The sequence below is a fragment of the Phasianus colchicus genome, chromosome 17 (genome assembly GCF_987193195.1).
Source record: "Phasianus colchicus chromosome 17, bPhaCol1.hap1.1, whole genome shotgun sequence".
In the NCBI taxonomy this organism is placed as follows: domain Eukaryota; kingdom Metazoa; phylum Chordata; class Aves; order Galliformes; family Phasianidae; genus Phasianus; species Phasianus colchicus.
Window position 1 is genome coordinate 11,458,471 of NC_143452.1, and position 20,395 is coordinate 11,478,865.

Consider the following 20,395-nt stretch of genomic DNA (forward strand, 5'->3'; position numbering starts at 1 on the left):
CAGCACACACGAGGTCCAGAGGTCCTATGTGCTCATCCATTCCAAACAGAGGGCTGTCTGGTTGTGATTTTCTTCAGTTGCTTTAGATAGAAAACAGAATGTGAGATATGACACAATGGGACATAATGTAAAGCAAAGTAAGGACAGCATGAAGACCTCAGAATTCCACAGGTCACTACTGCACCCATGAATGAAGGAGGTGTTCCAATTAAATGATGAAAATAACACTTTTTTTTTTTTTTTTTTTAAGAGGGATGACACAGAGAGAGCTTCTTGTATTTGGTGAGTGCAATGTCAAACACCATAAGGCATTAAAGATCCCTTTTGTACCACATCACCATGTAAATATACTGACTGCTAAGACTAGGTCATAACAAGAATTGCAAGTTCACAAGTGCAGCAACTAGAAACCCTTTATGGTTTATTGGTGAGAAGAAAGTCTAGCAATTTGTAAAGTGAATTTCCAGCTTTATCCCACTAACAGCATTTCAGCAGAAAAAAAGTAACATGGAATACCATCACCAAGCTTTTACAATCCTATACTTTTAGAAAATTACATTATGATACATCAATCCCTCTCAGCATTACATACGTAGTATTAACTTAACTTTTTGGGCCCTACAGATACTTGACAAGAACCAGAACTGGGTGCCTGGCCTGCACACACAACTGCTGTTCAGGTGCATTCACACTCCACAGCTGCAGTGCACAGTGACACCATCACTCACACACAGAACGGTGCTGTAAGATGGGAACAGCCACGTGAAAAGAGCAGAGATCGTTTTCTCATTCACTTCTCAGCAAACTTCAGCTCTTAGATGTTTTAGAACTGTTTGCAGAGGCGCCCAAATTGCACCGACAGCAGTGCCAGAGCTCCACAGGGAGAGCACTACCAAAGCAGCCTCTGCTGGCTCTTAGAAAAACTAACAGTATCTTAAAAGAGCAGTAAGGACAATGAGTAAAGAATAACTTGTTTTCTACTACTGTGTATCAACTACAGTTTCCTAGCAGCTGGTGCTGTGGAAGGACACCAGATGATAGTGTTATCCATGAGCTCTACACTTCATACCTAACTTCCTAAGATACACAATGCCCTCCAGAATTTCCACCTCCTGTGAATACCAAACAAAAGCTCTCCTAGCAGCAGCATCTAAAGGACGGTTTATAAAAGCTGGATTATTTTTGCAGTATCTCCACAGACTGGCCTTTAGGAACTCTGCAAGAAAAAAATACCCTCATTGTTCTTTCTGTTGCATATGAAAGAAAGGTCTGGCTAAAGGGCAGGTAACAAAGATTCTACTGAGCAGTCATTTTAAGTCCAGCAAAAGCAAAGCTACTGTCTAGGCTATCATCAAAAACTGTTAGGAAAGACCTCGATTATTACTTGTTAAAGCTGCCAAAGATACAAAATTAATTTAAGAGTCCTGTTTAGGGCTGGAGGTGTGGCTCTGCCCCTCCTGCAGACTGAGTTGTTCTGGGTACATCCTCAGCTTGCTCAGTCCTGCACATCTCACCTCGCCTTTGTAAGGCATCGAGCAGCATACAGAACTCTTCTTTGTGGGACTTCTTTATAAACCTGAGTGCAAACCACAAAGACAAACTTGCTCACAATGACTGGAAGTTCCAAACCATCAGCGTGGGTATGGAACACCGCAAGGAGGATGGACGTTCTGTGGTTCTGTGACTTTCTGCTTCATTTGGAAGCTGCTGTGCCAGCAGTGGTTGCCAACAGCATGGAACAGCTGCCTGGAGTGCTCTTACAGACACACTCACAAGAGATGATCAGCGTAAAGCTTTGATTCTCTGCCCTGAAAAGGTTGCTTTTTTTTTTTTTTTAAATACTTTTTGAGGCTGTTTTTCAGGGCTCTCAAAGCTAATGCTATATATTGTGAAGCAAATTAGGATTTCAGCTCTTCCAGTAACATTTTTAGTAAAATCACAGCATACACAGCCTCTTAAAAGATACCGGGTAACTCAGCCTCCCTTCAGTGAAGAAGTTTCTCAAATACATTCTTTAAAGCCAACAAGTATCTTTTTTTCATTATTTACAACCTCGTGTTTGTGATAAGGCCCTCTCAACTGCTTCTGTAGACGTTTGCACTCATCTGTACCTCTGTCTCATCCCTCAGCCCAGTCTGTCACACTGCTTTCTTCTCCTGGCACACTGCTGCAGCCACACTTTAGCTCTTTTTCCTTCCATCCTAAGCAGACAAGAAGGCAGTAACATTTTAAAGTAACAAACCTCTCATTTCTGTTGCTACTTCCAGAGCTGTGCTCCTAAGGGGCACACACCAAACAGTTTTTCATCCCCCCAAAGCCATTTTCTTATTAAATCTCACAGGAAGTTTCACTTTTTTGCACTTGAGAAAAAATGGAACAAATACCAAAGGCAATGATGGAGAAGAGCACAGCGGACAGCGGCTGCCCAAACACCCTTCTCAAGGAATCCCAGGAGCAAAAAAGGAATGGAAGAAGCCACATTTTAAAGATGTTTCTTAACCTTGAATGGTGTTACAAAAACTTTGTCAGCAATGGTTTCTGGGCATGGGATCTAAGAGTATACAAGGGTTCACTTGCTCAGAAGCTAGTTCATCTACTGAGGCCCAACACGTTAAAGCACAAAGAGTTTGAGTTTTATAAGAAAAGAAACAAAATTACCTTTGCTTCACGTTCGATATGTTAGTAAGCATCTTAACCAATGAATCCAACTAAACTGAGAAATGTGAAGTTATGCAGCACCTCAGCAGTCAGCACGGTTCCTGTGGACAACACACACAGCACACCAGTAAAGGATGCTCAGAGTGGGGCTGCTCACATGGATTTTAGAATGAGGCAGGGAAAAGTCTTTCTGAAACATGGCTACTGGTTTCCTTATGCTATAAACAAGCTAAGTTGACAGATAATGCTGTTCCCTCCCCGCCAAAACTATCAGAGCATGACAACAGTAACAAAAGAAACATTAATTTGGGGGCTTTATTTAATCTCTTTTTTCTTCTTTTTTTTTTTTTTTCTTTTTTTAGATGCTACATCATCAAACAGGATTGGTCTTTTTACGGCATAGGACTAGTTTACTACTAATATTTTTTCCCCTAGATAGACTTATTTACATACAAAAACAGTTTCCTGACCACTGTTTCCCCAATGCTCAGATGATCAAAACTCCCAACAATTGTGTAGTGCCCAAAACTACAGGAGGCAGAAGAATCTTGCATCACTACAGCAGCAGATTTTTAGTTCTAGTCACTGGCTTTAGAACAGGTGCCTTTTCATACCATAAAGCATTAGTCAATTTTGTGACAGGAAGGAAACATGAGATGAAATACATTAAATAAGTTAAATATGCATTAAACATCTCTGAATAACATTTTAATTCAACTAAATGAACCAATAGCAATGTAGCTTGGTCCCTCCATAAGAACAAGGCATTGACTTTTACTCCAAACTAGCGTCATACCAGTCAATATACGCCTCTTAATGATGCCTAGCACATTCAGCGTTGCCACATACAACTCTTTCCAGCTTCTCACTATTCATTTAAGTGTCAAGAAATTGGTAACTTCACAGAGTTGAAGACACTGACAGAAAAACTGTTAAATTTATGAGCAGAATGGTGGATTAACATATTTTACAGAAGTTATCAACACCTCCTGCCTAACCCAGCTCCAAACATCCAATAGGGCCAGCTCCAGCAGTGGAGGAATCTTTTTTTTTTCTATTTTTCCTTTTTTTTTTTTCCTTTTTTTTTTAAAAAGAGGTCATCCAGCAACATGTACCAGGGACTAAGAATGTTTAAAATGACATATACAATATTCCATTGTAGTGTTAAATCATGATTTTCTTCCCCCTTCATCACTGAAGAATATTCTTTCATTCATTCCCTCATTGTACATTTTAAACTTTCTAGATTATGTTACATAGTATTTGTGCAGGGGTAATTTAAAGGCAAGACCTGTGAGATGTCATACATTAATTTTTTTTTTTAAACACTGTTATGAATAAATTTAATCCAATGATATGGCAGAACCATCAAACCAATTTACAATTTCCAGCATGCTGCCTCTACAAGGCTATTTTTCCTATAATTACACCAATGACAAAGAACAAAACCACCAAAGCAAGTAGTCTGGAGCTGTGCCCTTCATCCTTGACAACAGCTGCAGAAGCAGATATTGGGTTGTTCGTCTGAGGTGCCTTTCTCATCCGAAGTCCATCTTCTTCCTACAGGAAGACAGATTCATTACTTCTACTGAATAAAAAAAAGGAGCTGAAAAGTGTAAGATGTTGAAGCAAAAGCCACCAGTATATACATTAAAAAATACTCATAAAATGAAACTGTAATAAAAGTTACTGCAGCCTTAAAATCTGACAGATGAGAAACTCAAAGCAGCCAGTCAGTGTTTTTCCACTTCTAAATTCAAAGAGGCAACTCATTTTCTTCAGGAACACATTAAAAGTCACAGACTGCCTGATATCTCACTGCTGCTATAAATCTGGATGGGGTATAACTGACTTCTGTAAACAATAATTACTGCAAATAATTACTGCTAGAAAACAAACTTTTCACTTAAATATTTCACTTCCTTTATCTCGTCTGGCACTGACAGAACCTGGTGGCTGGCAGTAACTTAACACAGTTTTCCAAAATTTTACAGATGTTTCTAACACTTCACAAAAGGGAACAAGCAGCTGACAGCTTTGTGATGTTACTGTAAGATGTCTGCTCAATTCTAGCTGTTTCCTGTACAGCACCTTTATTCTGTCCCAGCTGAAACCAGGACAACCGACTTGAAAAAAAATCTAAATAAAACACACTCATAGAGCATTTATTGTACTGGGAGACACAAGAAGAGCCAGGACAAAAGAAGTTAAGCCTGTGTCTCTGCTGTTACTTCTGTGAGCAAAACACAAATTTTTAAAAAATTTCTTCATTCATCAGCCAGCCACACAACATCAGAGCTGACAGAACAGAGTTCCTTTCACTGGGGCCAAGCATTAACAAATTCCACATTTTCCACCAGTGCTGATACCTCTGAAACAAGATATCGATAATAAATGAAACCAAAACAGGTCTTCAGCTTGGTGATCATGGTTTCTCATCTGTTTGGTTTCACAGTGATGTGCTGGGTATGACCAGAAGTGTATTTCTTGTGTTACTTCAGTCATGTCAACTATGTGCTACAGGAGTCATGACTAACACGTAGCATTGGCACAATGCTGCCCTCAAACTCCCGTCAGTCAGAGAGCACAGGGCCAAATCCAACAGTGAATGCTTAATCCAAACTCAGGAAATTAGGTGGGGGAAAAAGAAATAAAAATGAGTGGGATTCATTCCTTTGGGTTGCTATCCCATCAGCTTCTCCAGCTGCATGAGTTGTGTGTTCCTTTCAGAGAACCATCGATTTCCACACTTTTTTTCTGGCTTTATAAAGAGAAACATAAACCATCTTTTTGCTGATTGACAACAATGAAATATCGTGCCAAGGATAAGCAACCAAAACTTTCAGTCTGAATCTTTTATGTCAGGAGAGAAGCTAACCTGGAAAAGAAAGAATCTTTACCTTAAACTGTTTATTCTCCTCCCGTAACCTCTGAACTTCTACTTGAAGCCTCTTATATTCTTCCATTACTTTCTTAACTTCAGTGTCATCCAAGGAAGAACTTATTGATTTAGACATTACAGAGGAATCTGTCTTTGTTGCAGTTGTGGATACAATTTTATTTATTTCTATGTCATGCTGTTAAGAAAAGATAGAGTGATTCTGGTTAGTTGTTAACACCACATCTGATACTGAGGAGGAGAATCAAGTAAAATCTCCTATCAGTACTCAAAATGAGCCTGTATAAAAAAAAAAAAAGCAACATTTTTCCTTCTTCAACCTTTATTTCCCCTTTCTGACCTGAACACCAGATCAGCAGCAAAGTGCAGACAGAAGGACATGCAAGGTTTTTCGGTCCTTGCATGTATGTGAAAGGAAATACCATCAGACCATGTCCCACAAAAATGGAAATGTGACTTATCTGCTGACATTCTGCTTGGAGTCGTGGTGCTCTCTGCACCTTCTCCTCTCCAAGCACAACACAAGCAGCTGCTCCAAGCAGCAGCAAGCTGTCAGGAACCACCCAGCTGCTCTGCTGCAGTTCTCTCACTCTTCCCACTCTTCCCCCCACTGCTGGCTATCACATCTCATCCTTCTGTTTTTCTGTGGTGACAGAGGAACTTCCAGCCCAAGTCAGGAAACAAAAGCTGCAGAGCTCCAAAACCCACTCCTTCTCTTGGCTTTGCCAATCCTCTCTCTGGATTTGCAAATCCTCTCTCTGTTTTGCAAAGGGCCTGGGCTCTAACGAAAACAAAATGCTCTATCCCCAGTTTCTACCAATCTCTTAAAATGAAGCTCCTGTTTATAACGTATCAGGAACTTGTTACTATTCCTGCTTTGTTTTCTCCTGATAATTTTTTACAGACTATAGAAAAAGTTACCCCTAAACAGAACAGCTGCTAATTTCCACTTAATTCAGATTTCTTTCCTCATCACATCTCTCAACAGAAAAGCTCTCAGCTTTATTAATATCAATCAGTGCTTTCCTCTTTTTTTTTAAATAACATTTTTATCCTATGTGATCATTCACTCAATGAAGAAAGGTCAACTCAAAGATTTCCTTGTGCTTGCAATGCACTCAGGCGGTTCAAATTAGCTGCTAGCAAGGTTAAGCACCACTAAGATTTAAAATGGTTTTATGTTTTAAAAGAAGGATGAGATGTAGGCAGCAAAACAAGGCGCTCTGCCTGTTGCCCACATGGCTGCCTGGACACACGTGCTATTTTACATGATTTACTGAGGCATTAAAGTCACTCGATACGCAGCTAAAAATACTCACAGGCTTATCATTTTCCGTCGGTAGCTCAAACACACACCTAAGTTTCGAGTCCATGAGTTCCTCCGGCTTTGCCTCTTTCCACTGGAATAATTTAATATTAAACAGAATAGTAAACAAATTGAAAAGGTACTGTATTATAGAAACAAATCATACCATCTTAGGAAAAACTCCACAAGCATTTATCACATTACCATTAAACATCTACAGAACCAAAAATGAAAACCAAATGCACAGCTGAGTAGTAGCTTAGAAGACCAGATGCTATCACTCTTAATAGTCTGAAACTCAGGTAAGTTACGAGAGAAAAGGGAGTTCACATGGCTTTTCCTCACTTTGACCACACTTCTGGTAGCACAATATCGCTCAGCATATCTCAAGTAGGTGTCAAATTGTGGCTAACCCCTGTGCAACCTGAAGAAGAACTTGACTCATCCTAAACAGCCGAATCGTACTTCAGCTCTTCTCTGTGGCTGAAGTCAGAGTTCTATTTTAAGCTTGTTGGCCGCCCGAGAAGCGTTGAAAGCTTTATAGTAGCCCAGTAATTTGTCTCACCTGTTTATCCAGAATAGGAAGATATTTGGAGAGTGGTAACAAAACTGAGAAGTGATCGAGTGTTACAGGAAAAGAAATGGGATTGGGCTGGAGAGCTCCGGGAAACTGAAAAGAACATCTAGATCCTTAAAAACATTCTTTGCTAGCAGAATAATATTTTATATGGTATAAAGTAACTCATAAAATTAAAGAGTTAGAAAGAGATGCAGACTGGCTTATTCACCTAATGATGCAGCCATTTCATTGCTATTGCTGTTTCTCTCACTCAATCTTATTTTAAGGCCATTAAACAAACACAGTTCCACAAATCTCTTTCAAAAAGGGAAATTCTCAACTCTACCAAAAGGCCTCAGCTCTGAAGAGCTGTTCAGCAGACGTGTACAGAACTGAAAAAAAACTGTACTGAAAAAAACCCCATAGTTTTACAAAAAAACACCAAAAAAACATGCTGTATATTCTGTGGCTGTTTTAGTTGTTGTTTTGTTTTAAATAAAGTAATATTCATACATTCAAAGATACATGCAGCCCCGGATATTACAGAGTAATGGATGTTTTTTCTTATTTATTGTGTCCTCGACAGTTATTAAATATTCTCTCAAACTAACAAAAGCTGGACCAGAGTAAGCTTCTTTTTCTCTTCTATAGTAGTAGCAAAACCATACGCTTCTGTTACTCACTTGTAATCCACCATACAAGATCTATATAGGCAGCTTATTTATTTAAGCAACTACAAAAGGGATAAAGAAAAATTCAATACTTGTAAGCCACCTTCCTGGTTCCCACTGGGCAAAGGAGCTGCTCAAGGGAAGAGTCAAGACAGAGTACAAAGGTGTGCAATATAAAAGATACCACAGACCATATAATTAGAACATATTGTTCAAGTCTGCCTTTAAAAAAAATAAAAATCATATATATAAAAAAATTACAACTTAACACGTTTCATAGCTCGGTATGCCATTACCACTGGCAGTCCTCTAAAGAAGTAACCACAGTTGCAATGGCAATCTGCTAATGCTCTCAAGGAACATTACAGTCTGGTTTCAAAAGAGCCCTGAAGAAGTGATATAGAAGGTCTTAAAAACTACAGAAACAGAAATAAATCCATTTTATTTACTTTCAATACTTACTACTGCTTCCATATCTGAAGTATCAACTGGAGCAAACATAGACTGAACCATAAACTTGTGTTTACTTTTCTCATTCGGGTCATAGTCAAAAGGCTGTAGCATCACTGCAAGAAAAACCCCAGAACATTATGTTAATGCTGTTCTAATGCACAGCCATGCACAGATGATTAGTCACAAGATATGAGAAATACAAACATGAACACGATTGCAAGTAGTGCATCTCTCTGACAAAGGAGCAGCTGAGCCCTACTTTAAAAAAATATTAAAGAAGTTAAAAGAAACAGGATTTTTCAGTCTGCACTAATTTCTGCCTGAGAAATTTGGAACTGCTGAGCACATACAGTATTCTGTACACAAGTATGGCAATATGACAGCAATTTATAGCAAAACAGGACAACACACACATCTTCTGAGGCAGCAGGAAAACCTCTCAATGAAAGAATCAAGTTTTTTCTCCATCCTTGAGATAGAAATAACAAGCTGGCACTGTGATTAGCTGTACACAGCATTGCTGATGGCTGCTGAGAAAGGCTACAGGGCCAGGAAAAGCCAAACACTTTAAACCTCTAGTATGGCTCAAGATTCAGGATGGAAATTTCCTCTACAAAGTTTGAATATCTCATGATGTTTATTTGAGTGCAATTCCTCCTTCAAAAATCAGTTGCTGAAAGTTTGTTATCAATCTGCAGCCAAAAGGTTATGCTTAAATGCTATAAAAAAATCACTTATGAAAGGTATAAAAATTTTATCTCCATCCAAAAACCACAGGAATTCTGGTTGGTGTTTTTTTTTTTCCTTTTTTTAATGCAGAAAATAACTGTGTTTGGGGGGGCAAAGACATTACAAAAATCCTCCCCTTCAAAACATTTAAAATGAAACTGGCACAAACTTCAACAAAAATTCACATTTCATGATCCATGAGGCCCTCAATTCAATCTCTATGAATAGAAGCAGTTCAAGACTTGGGATTACTTTCAAGTACCAGAGTTATTAACATGCACTGAAATTCACACACACTAATTGCAGGGATCTGAAGTACACAAGTGTTATCCAAAGATCCCATTTATTGCAAATGAAGAAGAGCCAAACCAATCTGTCTCCTTCAATAAGCAGAATACTCTCTGCCTGTGCCATTTTTACTGCACACACAATCTGTGGCCATCAACAACCACATGCCTTTTAAAGCTGCAGGAAAAAGGAGACAGCAAATTGTCTCAAATGTGCAGTAAAATTTATTATACACTTTAACTTGCCTTACAATAATCAACTACCAGTCCAAAATAAACACTTTCATTTCAACAGGCTCCATGTAAAACTTTTCTTCCAAACAGAAGTGACTGAACTGTGTCGTGTATTTCAGCACTGCATGACACCGAAAAGCAGCAGAATAATCTTTTTGCCCCCAGTAACAGACACCTAACGTTTATTTCAAGTCTGCATGATGTGGAAGAGCCAACGGGTACTTGAAGCTATCCACTGTTTAGGGAACTTCTCCAGATCTGCAGTTGTATCAGCTTGCTTTGCTCAGTGTAAGCATAAGCTCGTTTGAAAATCATTATTTCCCCAGTGCTGAAGCTGTTCTTGAACACTGAGCAACTGCTGCTCTGAATTCCACTCACTGAATCATAACAGCAAGCAGCTAGAGAGGGCTTGACAGTATCAGCGTTGTTAGCACTTGTATTTTTAGATCAATACACGAAAGCCACATCGACACAAATTATTCAGCAAACGTCTTGTAAGCCAGATGGGAAGCTCCAAAATACTCCCTTTGTTCAAGAGGAAACCAAACCATTCAAAACCATTCAACACACACTCGTACTATTGGGAGTTTCTGTGAAAGAGCAGTTCCATGGCAGTGCCCCAGTTGTGACACAATTTACGACTGTGAGTACAGCTCCTTTGCTTTAACTGGAAACTGCATACCTTATACGAGAACTACGTGAAAAGGGTCTGTTCCTACAAAATATCTTTTCCAATCTTCTCAGCTGGTCCAAAGCTACTGACCAGCTGCCGTCAGAACATGGTGTGAGAAATTTGTTAGCAGGAGTTTCAAATAGACTAGAAGCAGCATTCATCAGTCAGTGGCTGCAACGCCCATCTCCTCACCTCCACTGCCCTACGGTGATGCTCTGTCACAAGATAAAACCACAAAGCCATTGAGAGACCAATGGAATAAGGAATAATGTCTGTTGTATCTGCAAGCCACACTGCCTCTCAAAATTTATGTGAAGGACCAGCCCCACGTACATCCCGTTCTGACATGCTTCAAACAAATGGACACCAGTCTTCTCACACATTCCCATTATATCTCCCACATTTGATATGCAAGGATCTGCAGACAGTGAAGCAGTTGGTGATCAGCTAATGGTGAAGTTAATAATAATATCAAGGCAGGGGAAACCTGAGGCAGGGAAGATGTTAAGCAAAACTGTGGTAAAAGCTTGTCAGGATCCAACCTTCCCTTCCAAGAGCAGGAAAGGAAAAGCCTCTCTCCTCAGGTCATCAGCAGCCTTCCTCTGGCTTCCATCTAAATTTATTAATGGCCTGTTCACTTGGTCTTGGACCAACACTGTGCTTACGCTTAAATATCAAAGAAGGGGAAGAGTCCTTTACTTGTATCATTCCAAGACATCAATCACAGTAACTCTTGGCCTCTTGGTAAACTAAACAAGCCTGACTTGGGTTATCCTCTCTGAGTCAGGGTCCCCATTCATTCTCCGCACCTGTTCTGGCTTGAATTCCTCTGTATGAGTTACTCTGTATATACAACCATGAAATTTTATTAGCGACAACATTTACACTCTTATCTCTTCCACTACCTAGTTTCCTATTTTGTTTTCACTTACTGCATTTGCCCTATTCACAGTCCACATGATGTCAGCAACTTGGCCATCTCTGATCAGTTACAATATCCTAACATCACTCATTTTGTTCAGAAAGCTGGCAATTATAGAAGAAATCCAAATACACAACTCTGCAGTTTTTACGACAAAACTCATCCTGTTTCTCTCACTGAAGCCTTCAAGGACACTCGGTTCTTGCTGCATCTCTTCAGCCTCTGAATTCTACATCATCGTAATGGTTTTTAGTGTGCTCTTTCTGAACCACAACTGCTTACAAAAGCATTTAACAAGATTAACACCAAACATCACTAGCAATTTCTATTATCATTTGAAAGCCATACATCCACCTCAGCATTGTTTACTCTTAAGCAGCCTATTTGATCTGTGAGTGCCTTGCTGTCTTTTCTACCTTTATTAACAGGTTTCCTATATGATGTTGTATGAAATTCTCTATGGTCTGGCAAGATCAAAACTTCCACGCATCTCACCTTTACACAGAAATGCCACCAGCAGTGTGGACTATCTACATCAGGGCACGCTCTGATCAGCGCTACAGGAGGCGAGCAACTGATCCCCACATCAGCAGAAGCTATGGCACCACGTGGCTTGTTCCTCATTTACACTGTTCTTTCTGTAGCTATTTCAATAACACAATTGCTAACAATTGCTGCATCTTCAAGATAGACTCCTGCAAAGCAAGCGGGTCAGACCAAGCCCAAGCTCAGCACTCGCTTTGTTGGCCAATGAGGCTGGGGGAGCAGCACGCAGCCAGGGGCAGCACATGGCTGGTGGCTGAGGAGGGGCAGAACTGCTGTGGGCAGCCCTGTCCTGAAGGAAACGCAACCCACCTCTTTCTAGTCAGGTAACTGCACAAAAGATTAACCCTCACCCCCTGCAGGGTGACTGGCAACACAAGGATAACTTCAGTTCTCCCCATGTCCAGCAGTGTGCTTGGGCTGCTCTGCGATGCATCCTTCATCTCTCCCATTGTACACCTAGCTGCAGATATCAGCACCTGCTTCTCATTTCTCGCTCTTCCTCTGGAATTCACTCATGTCTTTTATTTAGATTTCAACCTCTAGGAAGTCACAAAATCAGCTGTCTTTGTTCAAATAAGACACATTTAACAAAAACAGAATGGGTGCAAATAGCCTTCTTTGCCAAGTGCTTACGACCAAACGCAATCAAACGGTGACAGCACACATACACTTCCTGACAGTTACATAAACTCAGCTGTTAAAATTACACACCATTATATAACAGGTGAAAACATGGGCTACAAACCTGACATTGCAGCAAGCAGTGCGTGCTGACAGAGACTTAAATGCTGGTATTTAGGAGCAACTGTGATAGGGCATAAGAAGCCAGTATCCAAGACTTCAGTAGAATAAAGAAAGCTTTGCTTTTCTAGCGTTCTGTGTGTGTGAAATGAGCCAACACACTAGCATGAAATAATGTTCTGATAGCAGCCTCTAAGGACAAAATACCTTCTCATGAACTTCGACCAAAATAGAACACTCCTGTGGAACTGAATGTAAGAAAGGCACTCAGCTGCTATGGTGCAAGGAAGACACAGGCTGCCCCGAACACAACCATCAGTAATACTCTAGGAAACAAATAAACCCTCACATCGTTGTACCTTGGCACCGGTTATTTTTTGCAGGCAGGAGATGCACTGCCAATGCAGTGCTGCTGTGTTAAAGTCAGTCAGCAATTCTCAAGAGAGCAGACTACATAGAGTAAACACAGCCCAATTAGTTTAAGAGTTTGGAAGTTATTCTATTAAGAGTTTGGAACCATATTCTAATCATTTATCACGAGTAGTATTGTTACTAGGTTTAGAATAATTCAAACCCTGTTTTAATGCCATGTTTGAGTCTTGAATTATGTGACTGAAGAAAAATCTTCCAATTGTATTTCAGTTTATTAAATCCCAAATCATACCTCTGTTAAGTAGTATTTCTCCAAGGGAGAGGTTAAACACATCTCCTTCCTTTCCAAGAATATGAAAATAACTCTGATCTGTAAGTTAATGAAAGCTCCCCTTTTGATTCTCAATATCCAAAAGATCCCTTCTGCTGATCACAATCAATGATGCTGATACCAAAATTAAGCCCCATGCATGGTTTGAAGAAGCTACCAAGACTGCAATGTATATGACTTTACTAAATAGAAATTCAACCACAAAATGAGACGACAGCAGCTTCTATTTAGAATGGGTTAGAAAATGAAGAATTAACATCCATTACTCCAGAATTCTGCAATATATCTACCTATAAATCTACCTGAATGTGCCACATGAAGAACAGTGTATGTGAATTGCTTGCATTTAATATGTAACGTTAATAGAAGGGCTGGTAATTTAGCACAGTTTATTACCATGACTAAGTAAAGAGGAGCATGAAAGTAAGAAAGACAGAAAATGTAAGCTCTGTGATTAAATAAGCCAAAGTAATTTGTAAAACTGAATCATAAATCACAAATCACTACAATAAAAGTTATACATAAAAAAAGGAAAGTTTGAAAGCTTTGTGAGCAAGAGCAAAGCACGACTTAGGTTAAGCATAGCCATCTTTCAAAATGAGATATTTCAGGTCACATCTTGGACTGGTTCCATATTCTGTTTGGCATGCTGCTGAGAAGAATGGGGCTGGAAAAGCACATAAGATACAGGTTCACACAGCATTTGCCTATCTTATGATCTGCTCAAGGTAGAGCAAAGGGTCACTGTAAGCAGAAGTTTAAGAAAAAAGATGTTGAGATCAAGAAGACATTTTAAAAAGCGTGCTATTTGCTAGCAAAGGAAAAGAGCTTTTAATTTTGAAAGTTCATCTGAGAGATGAAAAGAATTCCCATCTTTATAGTATAAAGATAATTTGTAGCTAGAAACCATGCTCATTTTCTTTATCGCTTCATTGATTCCAATGCATTTAATATGCTTGCCTGTAGCTAGCATAGATGACAGACAGCTTTACTTGGGAATCTTCCCCAGTTTTAAAAACTTCAATTCCTCTCTAGAGATCTTTTTCATTTGCATATTAGTCACTTCAGAGCTTACTGCATATGTGCTAGCCTTCTCCTGAAGCAGAACTGCTCCGCCTTCCCCTTGCTATAGGTACCATGTGGCACTGCTTACCACCTCCCTGTGACATGCTCCAGAAATTAAGTGCAAGTGAGGCACAACTCTGCAATCAGAATCACACTGAATTGGACACAATAGAATACCTAAACAGAAAAGGTCAGTGAGCGTGCAAATGCAGGTACACCAAAAACTATTCCCCCTTGTCCTTGTAGCTCACAAATAATTTATTCCAGGTCAGAAAAGCTTGGTAAGAGACTAATCGATAGGTTATATGTTTTGACATACGTAACTTCTGTTTTGATCATCTTCCCACAGGCCAGTAACTCATCTGCTTCTATTACGCAATATTAAAATTTAATTAAAACAGTAAAAAAAAAATCTTCAGAAGTCATTCCTGTAACTCAAAAACCAGAGCTTATTTCTGCAGTCTACCACTATGAAATGCTTTGAAAGAGCTTTTTACACTATAAAAATACTCAGTGCTTCATGCTTTCAGTGTAACCCACTCCTTTGTTTTTTCCATTACCAAAGTTTGGCAAGTGAAGAGCTACTGACTCATTAGAGAAAATCATTAACCTTTCATACAAAATAGCAAAGTTTTAGTCACTTGACATTTCTAGCACCAAAGCATATTATATCTCCAAGGAACACAAAACAAGCACGGTTTCAAAATAAATGTTTTCTTTACTGGTTGGTTATATTGGGTAGTCTGGCAACCAACTATCAGCCGAAATTGGCGTGGCTGCAGTCCACCCAGTTTTATTCCTCCCTCGATGTGCCTGTCCAAGGACTCGTTTGATCCTGCAGTGAGCCGGTTCAGGAAGTCAAGCTGGCAAAAAGCTAACCGTACAAAAATAATCCCACAGGGAGGGCAGGGCTGCAGCAGCACTGCCTTGGATAGGCTGGCTAAGGCTGCTATGGAGCCATATAAATTATTGATATATTCCTCCTCCCTCCCTCGAAACAATACGTCAAAACAAACCCATTACTGCTAGAGCAGGAATAAAGGAAGTAAAGATATATGAAATGGCTGCTCGTCCATGAAATCGTAACCTCCTGCTTTTACAAGCGTTCCACACAATAATTTTGTCTTGCAAAACATTCCAAGAAATAATTCATTTGATGAAAGCCATTTTCAGTTACCAAAGAACTGCTTGTATGACTTACCAGAAACATTAATTGATGTTCCTGCATCAATAATTCCACTGTTAGGCCTTACACAGTATCTACGTGGTGCTGTGGTCTTAACTTTGAAGCACACATTTTTGTCTGTAGGGTTGCCGAGTTTCAGGTTCGTAGTGACAACATCTGTGAAAGGACCTGAGGAAGAGCAAAAGCAGACTTTAGATTGCACCAGAAAGTACTTGACAAGTAGAGGCTAAGCAGAGTACAAATCTCTGCTCACAAATCTTATAAAGTAATTAGATGTTCTACTTCCATCTATGGCACGTACAGATAACCACACGCAAAGTCCAGGATGTAGTGAGGCTGCTGAGCATGACTGTATGCTCACAGTACAACAGCCCATCATTAATAGCAAACAAAAAGGGGGGAATCATTTATACATGCTACCAACACAACAACATGGTATTCAAATGAAGCCAAATTCTCTGCTGTATCACCTACTCCATTCTAACTGCTGAATCACACAGGCTTGCAGACCATGCACACCTATGTACAGACAGTGAGCAGGGGAGACTACCGAACTCTACAAATGTCAGTACATAAACTGTACCTTACATTCATAAACTGCACGTGTAAGCTGCACCTCCATGAAGCCTTCCACCTGGTATTTAGAAAGGTTGTGCCAAAACCAGCAAGATGAGCATCCACTGTGCATCACGTGTGCTCGTTTTTAAGAAATCATTCTGGCTACAACAAATGGTACATCAGAAGAAAGCTGCATTAAAAAAATCCAGCCTCACCGAGACAGGAAATAACCATGTGCAAACAGGGGAATTCTTGGATGCCGATAGCAGTGGCAGTGATTTCTGCATTAGCAGAGCCAGAATCAGACCACTGTCAAATCCTGCAACAACATGCGATTACTTCTCCTAGGCTCACTATGTACTTGAAACCATCAAAATCCCCAGGGTTAGGGGAAAGGCCCACTACTGATTTTCTATAAGACACAGATAAATTAGGCAGGTGTTGTGTGACTGCACTCAGATTGCAGAGAAATAAAATTAAAGAAATGTAAACACTCTTTGATCAGCTGTCTTCTGCACAAAGAAAGTTACCTGATAACTGAATAAAATACCTTCACCTATCCTCAGGAATAAAAGTAAACTTGAAAAAGAAAAAAACAACAAAAGAAACCCTATCAATTCTTTTTCTTGAAGACATGAGAGCCGTAAAGTTTAGAAACTGTGAATGATTATCATTTTCATAATTAATAGTAATGATAAATCCACACATTGTCATCTCCCTGCTCTCTTGATAAAACAAAACGGGTTCTCATTTGCAGCAGGGATGGCTTAAAATCACCTGAGACTGTTTTCTTTTCTACAAATTTATCATATAAATTCACCTCTTAAGATGCCACTGAACTCAAACAACAAAGCATTGCTGTCCTGCAACCTTCACCTAAAAACAAAATCAAGCAAACAAAACCAAACCACCATACCACCATATTGTTCAGCCAGCAGTGTGGCATCATTCTGCCTGCTCTCTGAATAAGCCAACTCAGCATTCACAATGCAATCTGGCAGCAAAGAAGCTGAAGCAATAAAACGCTCAGATCCAATGACAAAGACCCAAACCTGTGCCTGGTGGAACACCAAGATGCAAACAAGAATGAAATACATTGTTGAATTTCTGACTGTGTTCTGCATGCAGACTCTTCAGGTCTGATGGAAAATAACTGAGCAGAAGCCAAGAGCTGTTAAAGAAGTTAAACAAGCCCAGCTATCAGAAAAATCCTGCAAAACATTTAGGTATGTAAAGACGGTAGCAGATTTTTAAGGTAGACCTAATTGGGTCTAACATTTCAGAAGAAATTACTTGATGCCTTAATATTCTGAACGTCCATTTACAAAGATTACAGTGTGAGCTATTCCAGCAAAGAGGGAGGTTCGTCTGCACACAGCCCTACATGTGCAGCTGCATCCTCAATAGAGCTTTACTAGTCTGCATGCTGGGACAGATTTCCTGTGGGAAATACCGTGTTTTCACTTGGCTGATCCATGAATGCATGCGGGATTTGTGTGCCCAAGCACAGAGCTGCTGTTTTTAATAGTAATATGACAATAATTCTATGTGTAAAATAATTTCCAAATGGATTTACTTATTGCTAACACAGACCATACAAAAATATTTGGCAGCAAAAGCTTCCAACAGACTGAAATAATTTCTTCTTGTCTGCTTGACTTTTCCCTCTGCTAGGCTACAGAATGTTTTTTTAGATACGTTTCCCCCAAATTGCAGGTCTTACAGGTCAGCCAGCACAACTGCACCACAGAGCTGACATCTGCTTTCAGCAAAGCCATATTCAGTACGGCACCGCTATTCGAATACCAGAGTGAAGCAAATAGGAACAGACAAGTGCAGAATTAAAGCGTCATTACAGGTGTTTTGAGGTACGTAAGAGAAGGAGAAACAGACTATGGAGTATAAGCGGGGTAATCAGGGCACGGCAATGAAATACAATCGGCCTGCTTGGCCTGCCTTCCAGAAGCGAGCACTGCAGCCTGCCAGCCCACGCTGAGGTGAACCCCGAGCACCTGCTGCTCTGGGACTGAGGCCTGGGTCGGCCTTCCAGGGGAGGCTGGCTGTGGGAAATGGGAGATTGGCCTTTGCTTCCTGCAAGATGTATGAACAGCAGCTAAGGTCATCTGGCTCAGCCCAGAGGAGGCTGAGAGGAGGCTTCAAGGCAGCTGCAGCTCTGCTCTCTGGTGACAGTGATGGGCCCGAGGAAATGGCATGGGGCTGTCAGGAGAGAGGAACGTGGGGACTGCAGGAAGGCCCTGCCCCAGAGGGTGGTGGGCATGGAGCAGCTCCCTGGGTCAGTGGCTGCTGGAGCTCAGGGAGAGCTAGGACACCGCTCTAAGGCATTGGGTTTGGATTCCGGGTGGTGCTGTGTGGAGCCCAGGTTGGACTCAGCGGTCCTTGTGAGTCCCTTCCAGCCGAGGGTACCCTATGACACCGTGTCTGGGTTTGAGCAGGTTTTTTTCAGGTATGGCCACACACCTAACCCACAGCTCTGCTTGTCAATGCAGGGCATTGCATCTTCTGGAATCGGCTCAAAACAAAAGAATCTTTTTGTGACTGCTTTCATTATTTCTAGAAAAGTGGAACTTCTGTTTCTGTAAAACTAACCCAACAGGCTTAAAGGTAAGGAGTTTTCCAAATGTCGGTTTGCATTTAGAAAAAACAAACACAATAAATCACTCCTGTTTATAAAGATTGTGAGAAAAAAAAAATGCCACTGGTGCCAATGTAAGGACAAAGTCATGGGAGACTTGGGCTGTGTGTGCATCACCTGGCACGGGGCTGCCATGGGAGTGAGCAGTACAGAAGGAAGAATGTAGCTAACTGAATTTGGCTGATAAAGTTTGAAATATTTCACAAGGACCCAACTTCATCCTGCAATTAGAATGAAGTCAACTTCTGTTAATGAAATAGCAGGCATCTACTAAATAGCAGGCACTAAAATAAAACCAAAAACAAAACAAACCCAAACCCACCACAGATGTCACATTCATGACAAACTAGTATAACGGTTTTCCATGGGGTTACTTTTCATCAGGGCTTGTTTCAAGCTGCGGCTTTCCACTCGGAAGTTACATATACAAGCTTTCGTATTTGAAGATCACAGCATTATCTCAGAATTTGCCACGCTCCATTTCAGATTCAAACACCAGAGCTGTATCAATCTTTCCTAAAACTGTCATTCTGCAGTGCACTGCATTATAATACCCCAGATCATTTTAGTAACAATACAAATGCCTGAGAATTAGGTCAAAAGAACATGATGTCAACGCTATTTAAATTTTAAATAAGTCTCACTGCAATAAAATAGAAGTGCATGTAATTGAAAGAGCAAACCCCAGCTGATAACACTTTGGTCAGCACAGTGCTTGCTTTAAGTCTTACCACTCTGCTTGCAGGAACCATGTTACACAGCTACACCCCTTGAGCAGATCCGTATCACAACTATTCTCACCTTAACCAAAATTCATTACTTTAGTCTGGCAAATAAACCATCCTCATACACATGTATTTCCAGTGCAGCAAGACTACCGCCGCAGCATGACTTGGTGTGTTAGCATAAAAATCAGAGGCAGAGCTTGGATGGCACGTGTTTGGGTAGTGCATGCTTAGCAGATTTCAAACTAAACAGATATAGTCGTCTGCAGATCTGCATGTGCAAATATTACTACTAATACTTCTTTATCGTTAAGTGCAAGCATTGGTCGGGCCACAGTCCCATGTCAGTTTATTCATGCACCAGCCTGTCCCATTGCTGCAAAGGAAGGTGGCTTGACCTCTCACTTCCACCAACTGCTTGAACAGCGTTCATCTGCTGCACCACGAACTGAGCCAGAAACTGCTTAGGCTGAAAATTACTCCACTTAAAAGACAGGGAGTGAGAGAGGGGCAGTGGGGAAGGGAAAAAAAGAAATTCAGTTTTCAGCAGTACTCAGCCACTGGCATCAGGGACCTGCAGCTTCCTGCACAGCAGACTTATGTCAAATTAAGTCTACTTAGTAAGTTAAAACTAGCACATCCAGGTATACACTTTGCAGTCACGCTTCCTCTTGAAGTGCTGACATAGTTTGCTTGAAGAATGAAGGCACATGCTTTTGTATTTCAACCTGCAAATTCTTATCTGCTTAACACCGAGCATCCCCCCAAAGGTCTGACATTACTGAACTACCATTTTTCAGAGTAAATGCACTGAAGTATCACTTGAT

At 40.4% G+C, this 20,395-nt stretch overlaps 1 protein-coding gene across 3 annotated transcripts in view; it reads right to left on the reverse strand.

Annotated features, from left to right (window-relative positions):
* Positions 1-395: 395 nt before the first annotated feature.
* VAPB (VAMP associated protein B and C) overlaps positions 396-20,395 on the reverse strand; it is a 30,925-nt gene continuing 10,925 nt past the window's right edge. Inside the window, exons 2-7 of one of the 3 annotated variants that reach the window (XR_016471977.1) lie at positions 15,648-15,800; positions 8,556-8,659; positions 6,877-6,957; positions 5,559-5,735; positions 2,659-4,218; positions 396-1,216 (exon numbers count right to left, since the gene is read on the reverse strand). Coding sequence is in view for 1 of the 3 variants with exons in the window: in XM_031587662.2 (XP_031443522.1) it covers positions 4,060-4,218; positions 5,559-5,735; positions 6,877-6,957; positions 8,556-8,659; positions 15,648-15,800 (674 nt within the window). In the remaining 2 variants the exon portion in view is untranslated. Of the gene's footprint in view, positions 4,219-5,558; positions 5,736-6,876; positions 6,958-8,555; positions 8,660-15,647; positions 15,801-20,395 lie in introns of all 3 variants that reach the window. The other 2 variants (XR_016471976.1, XM_031587662.2) reach the window with 2 other exon arrangements.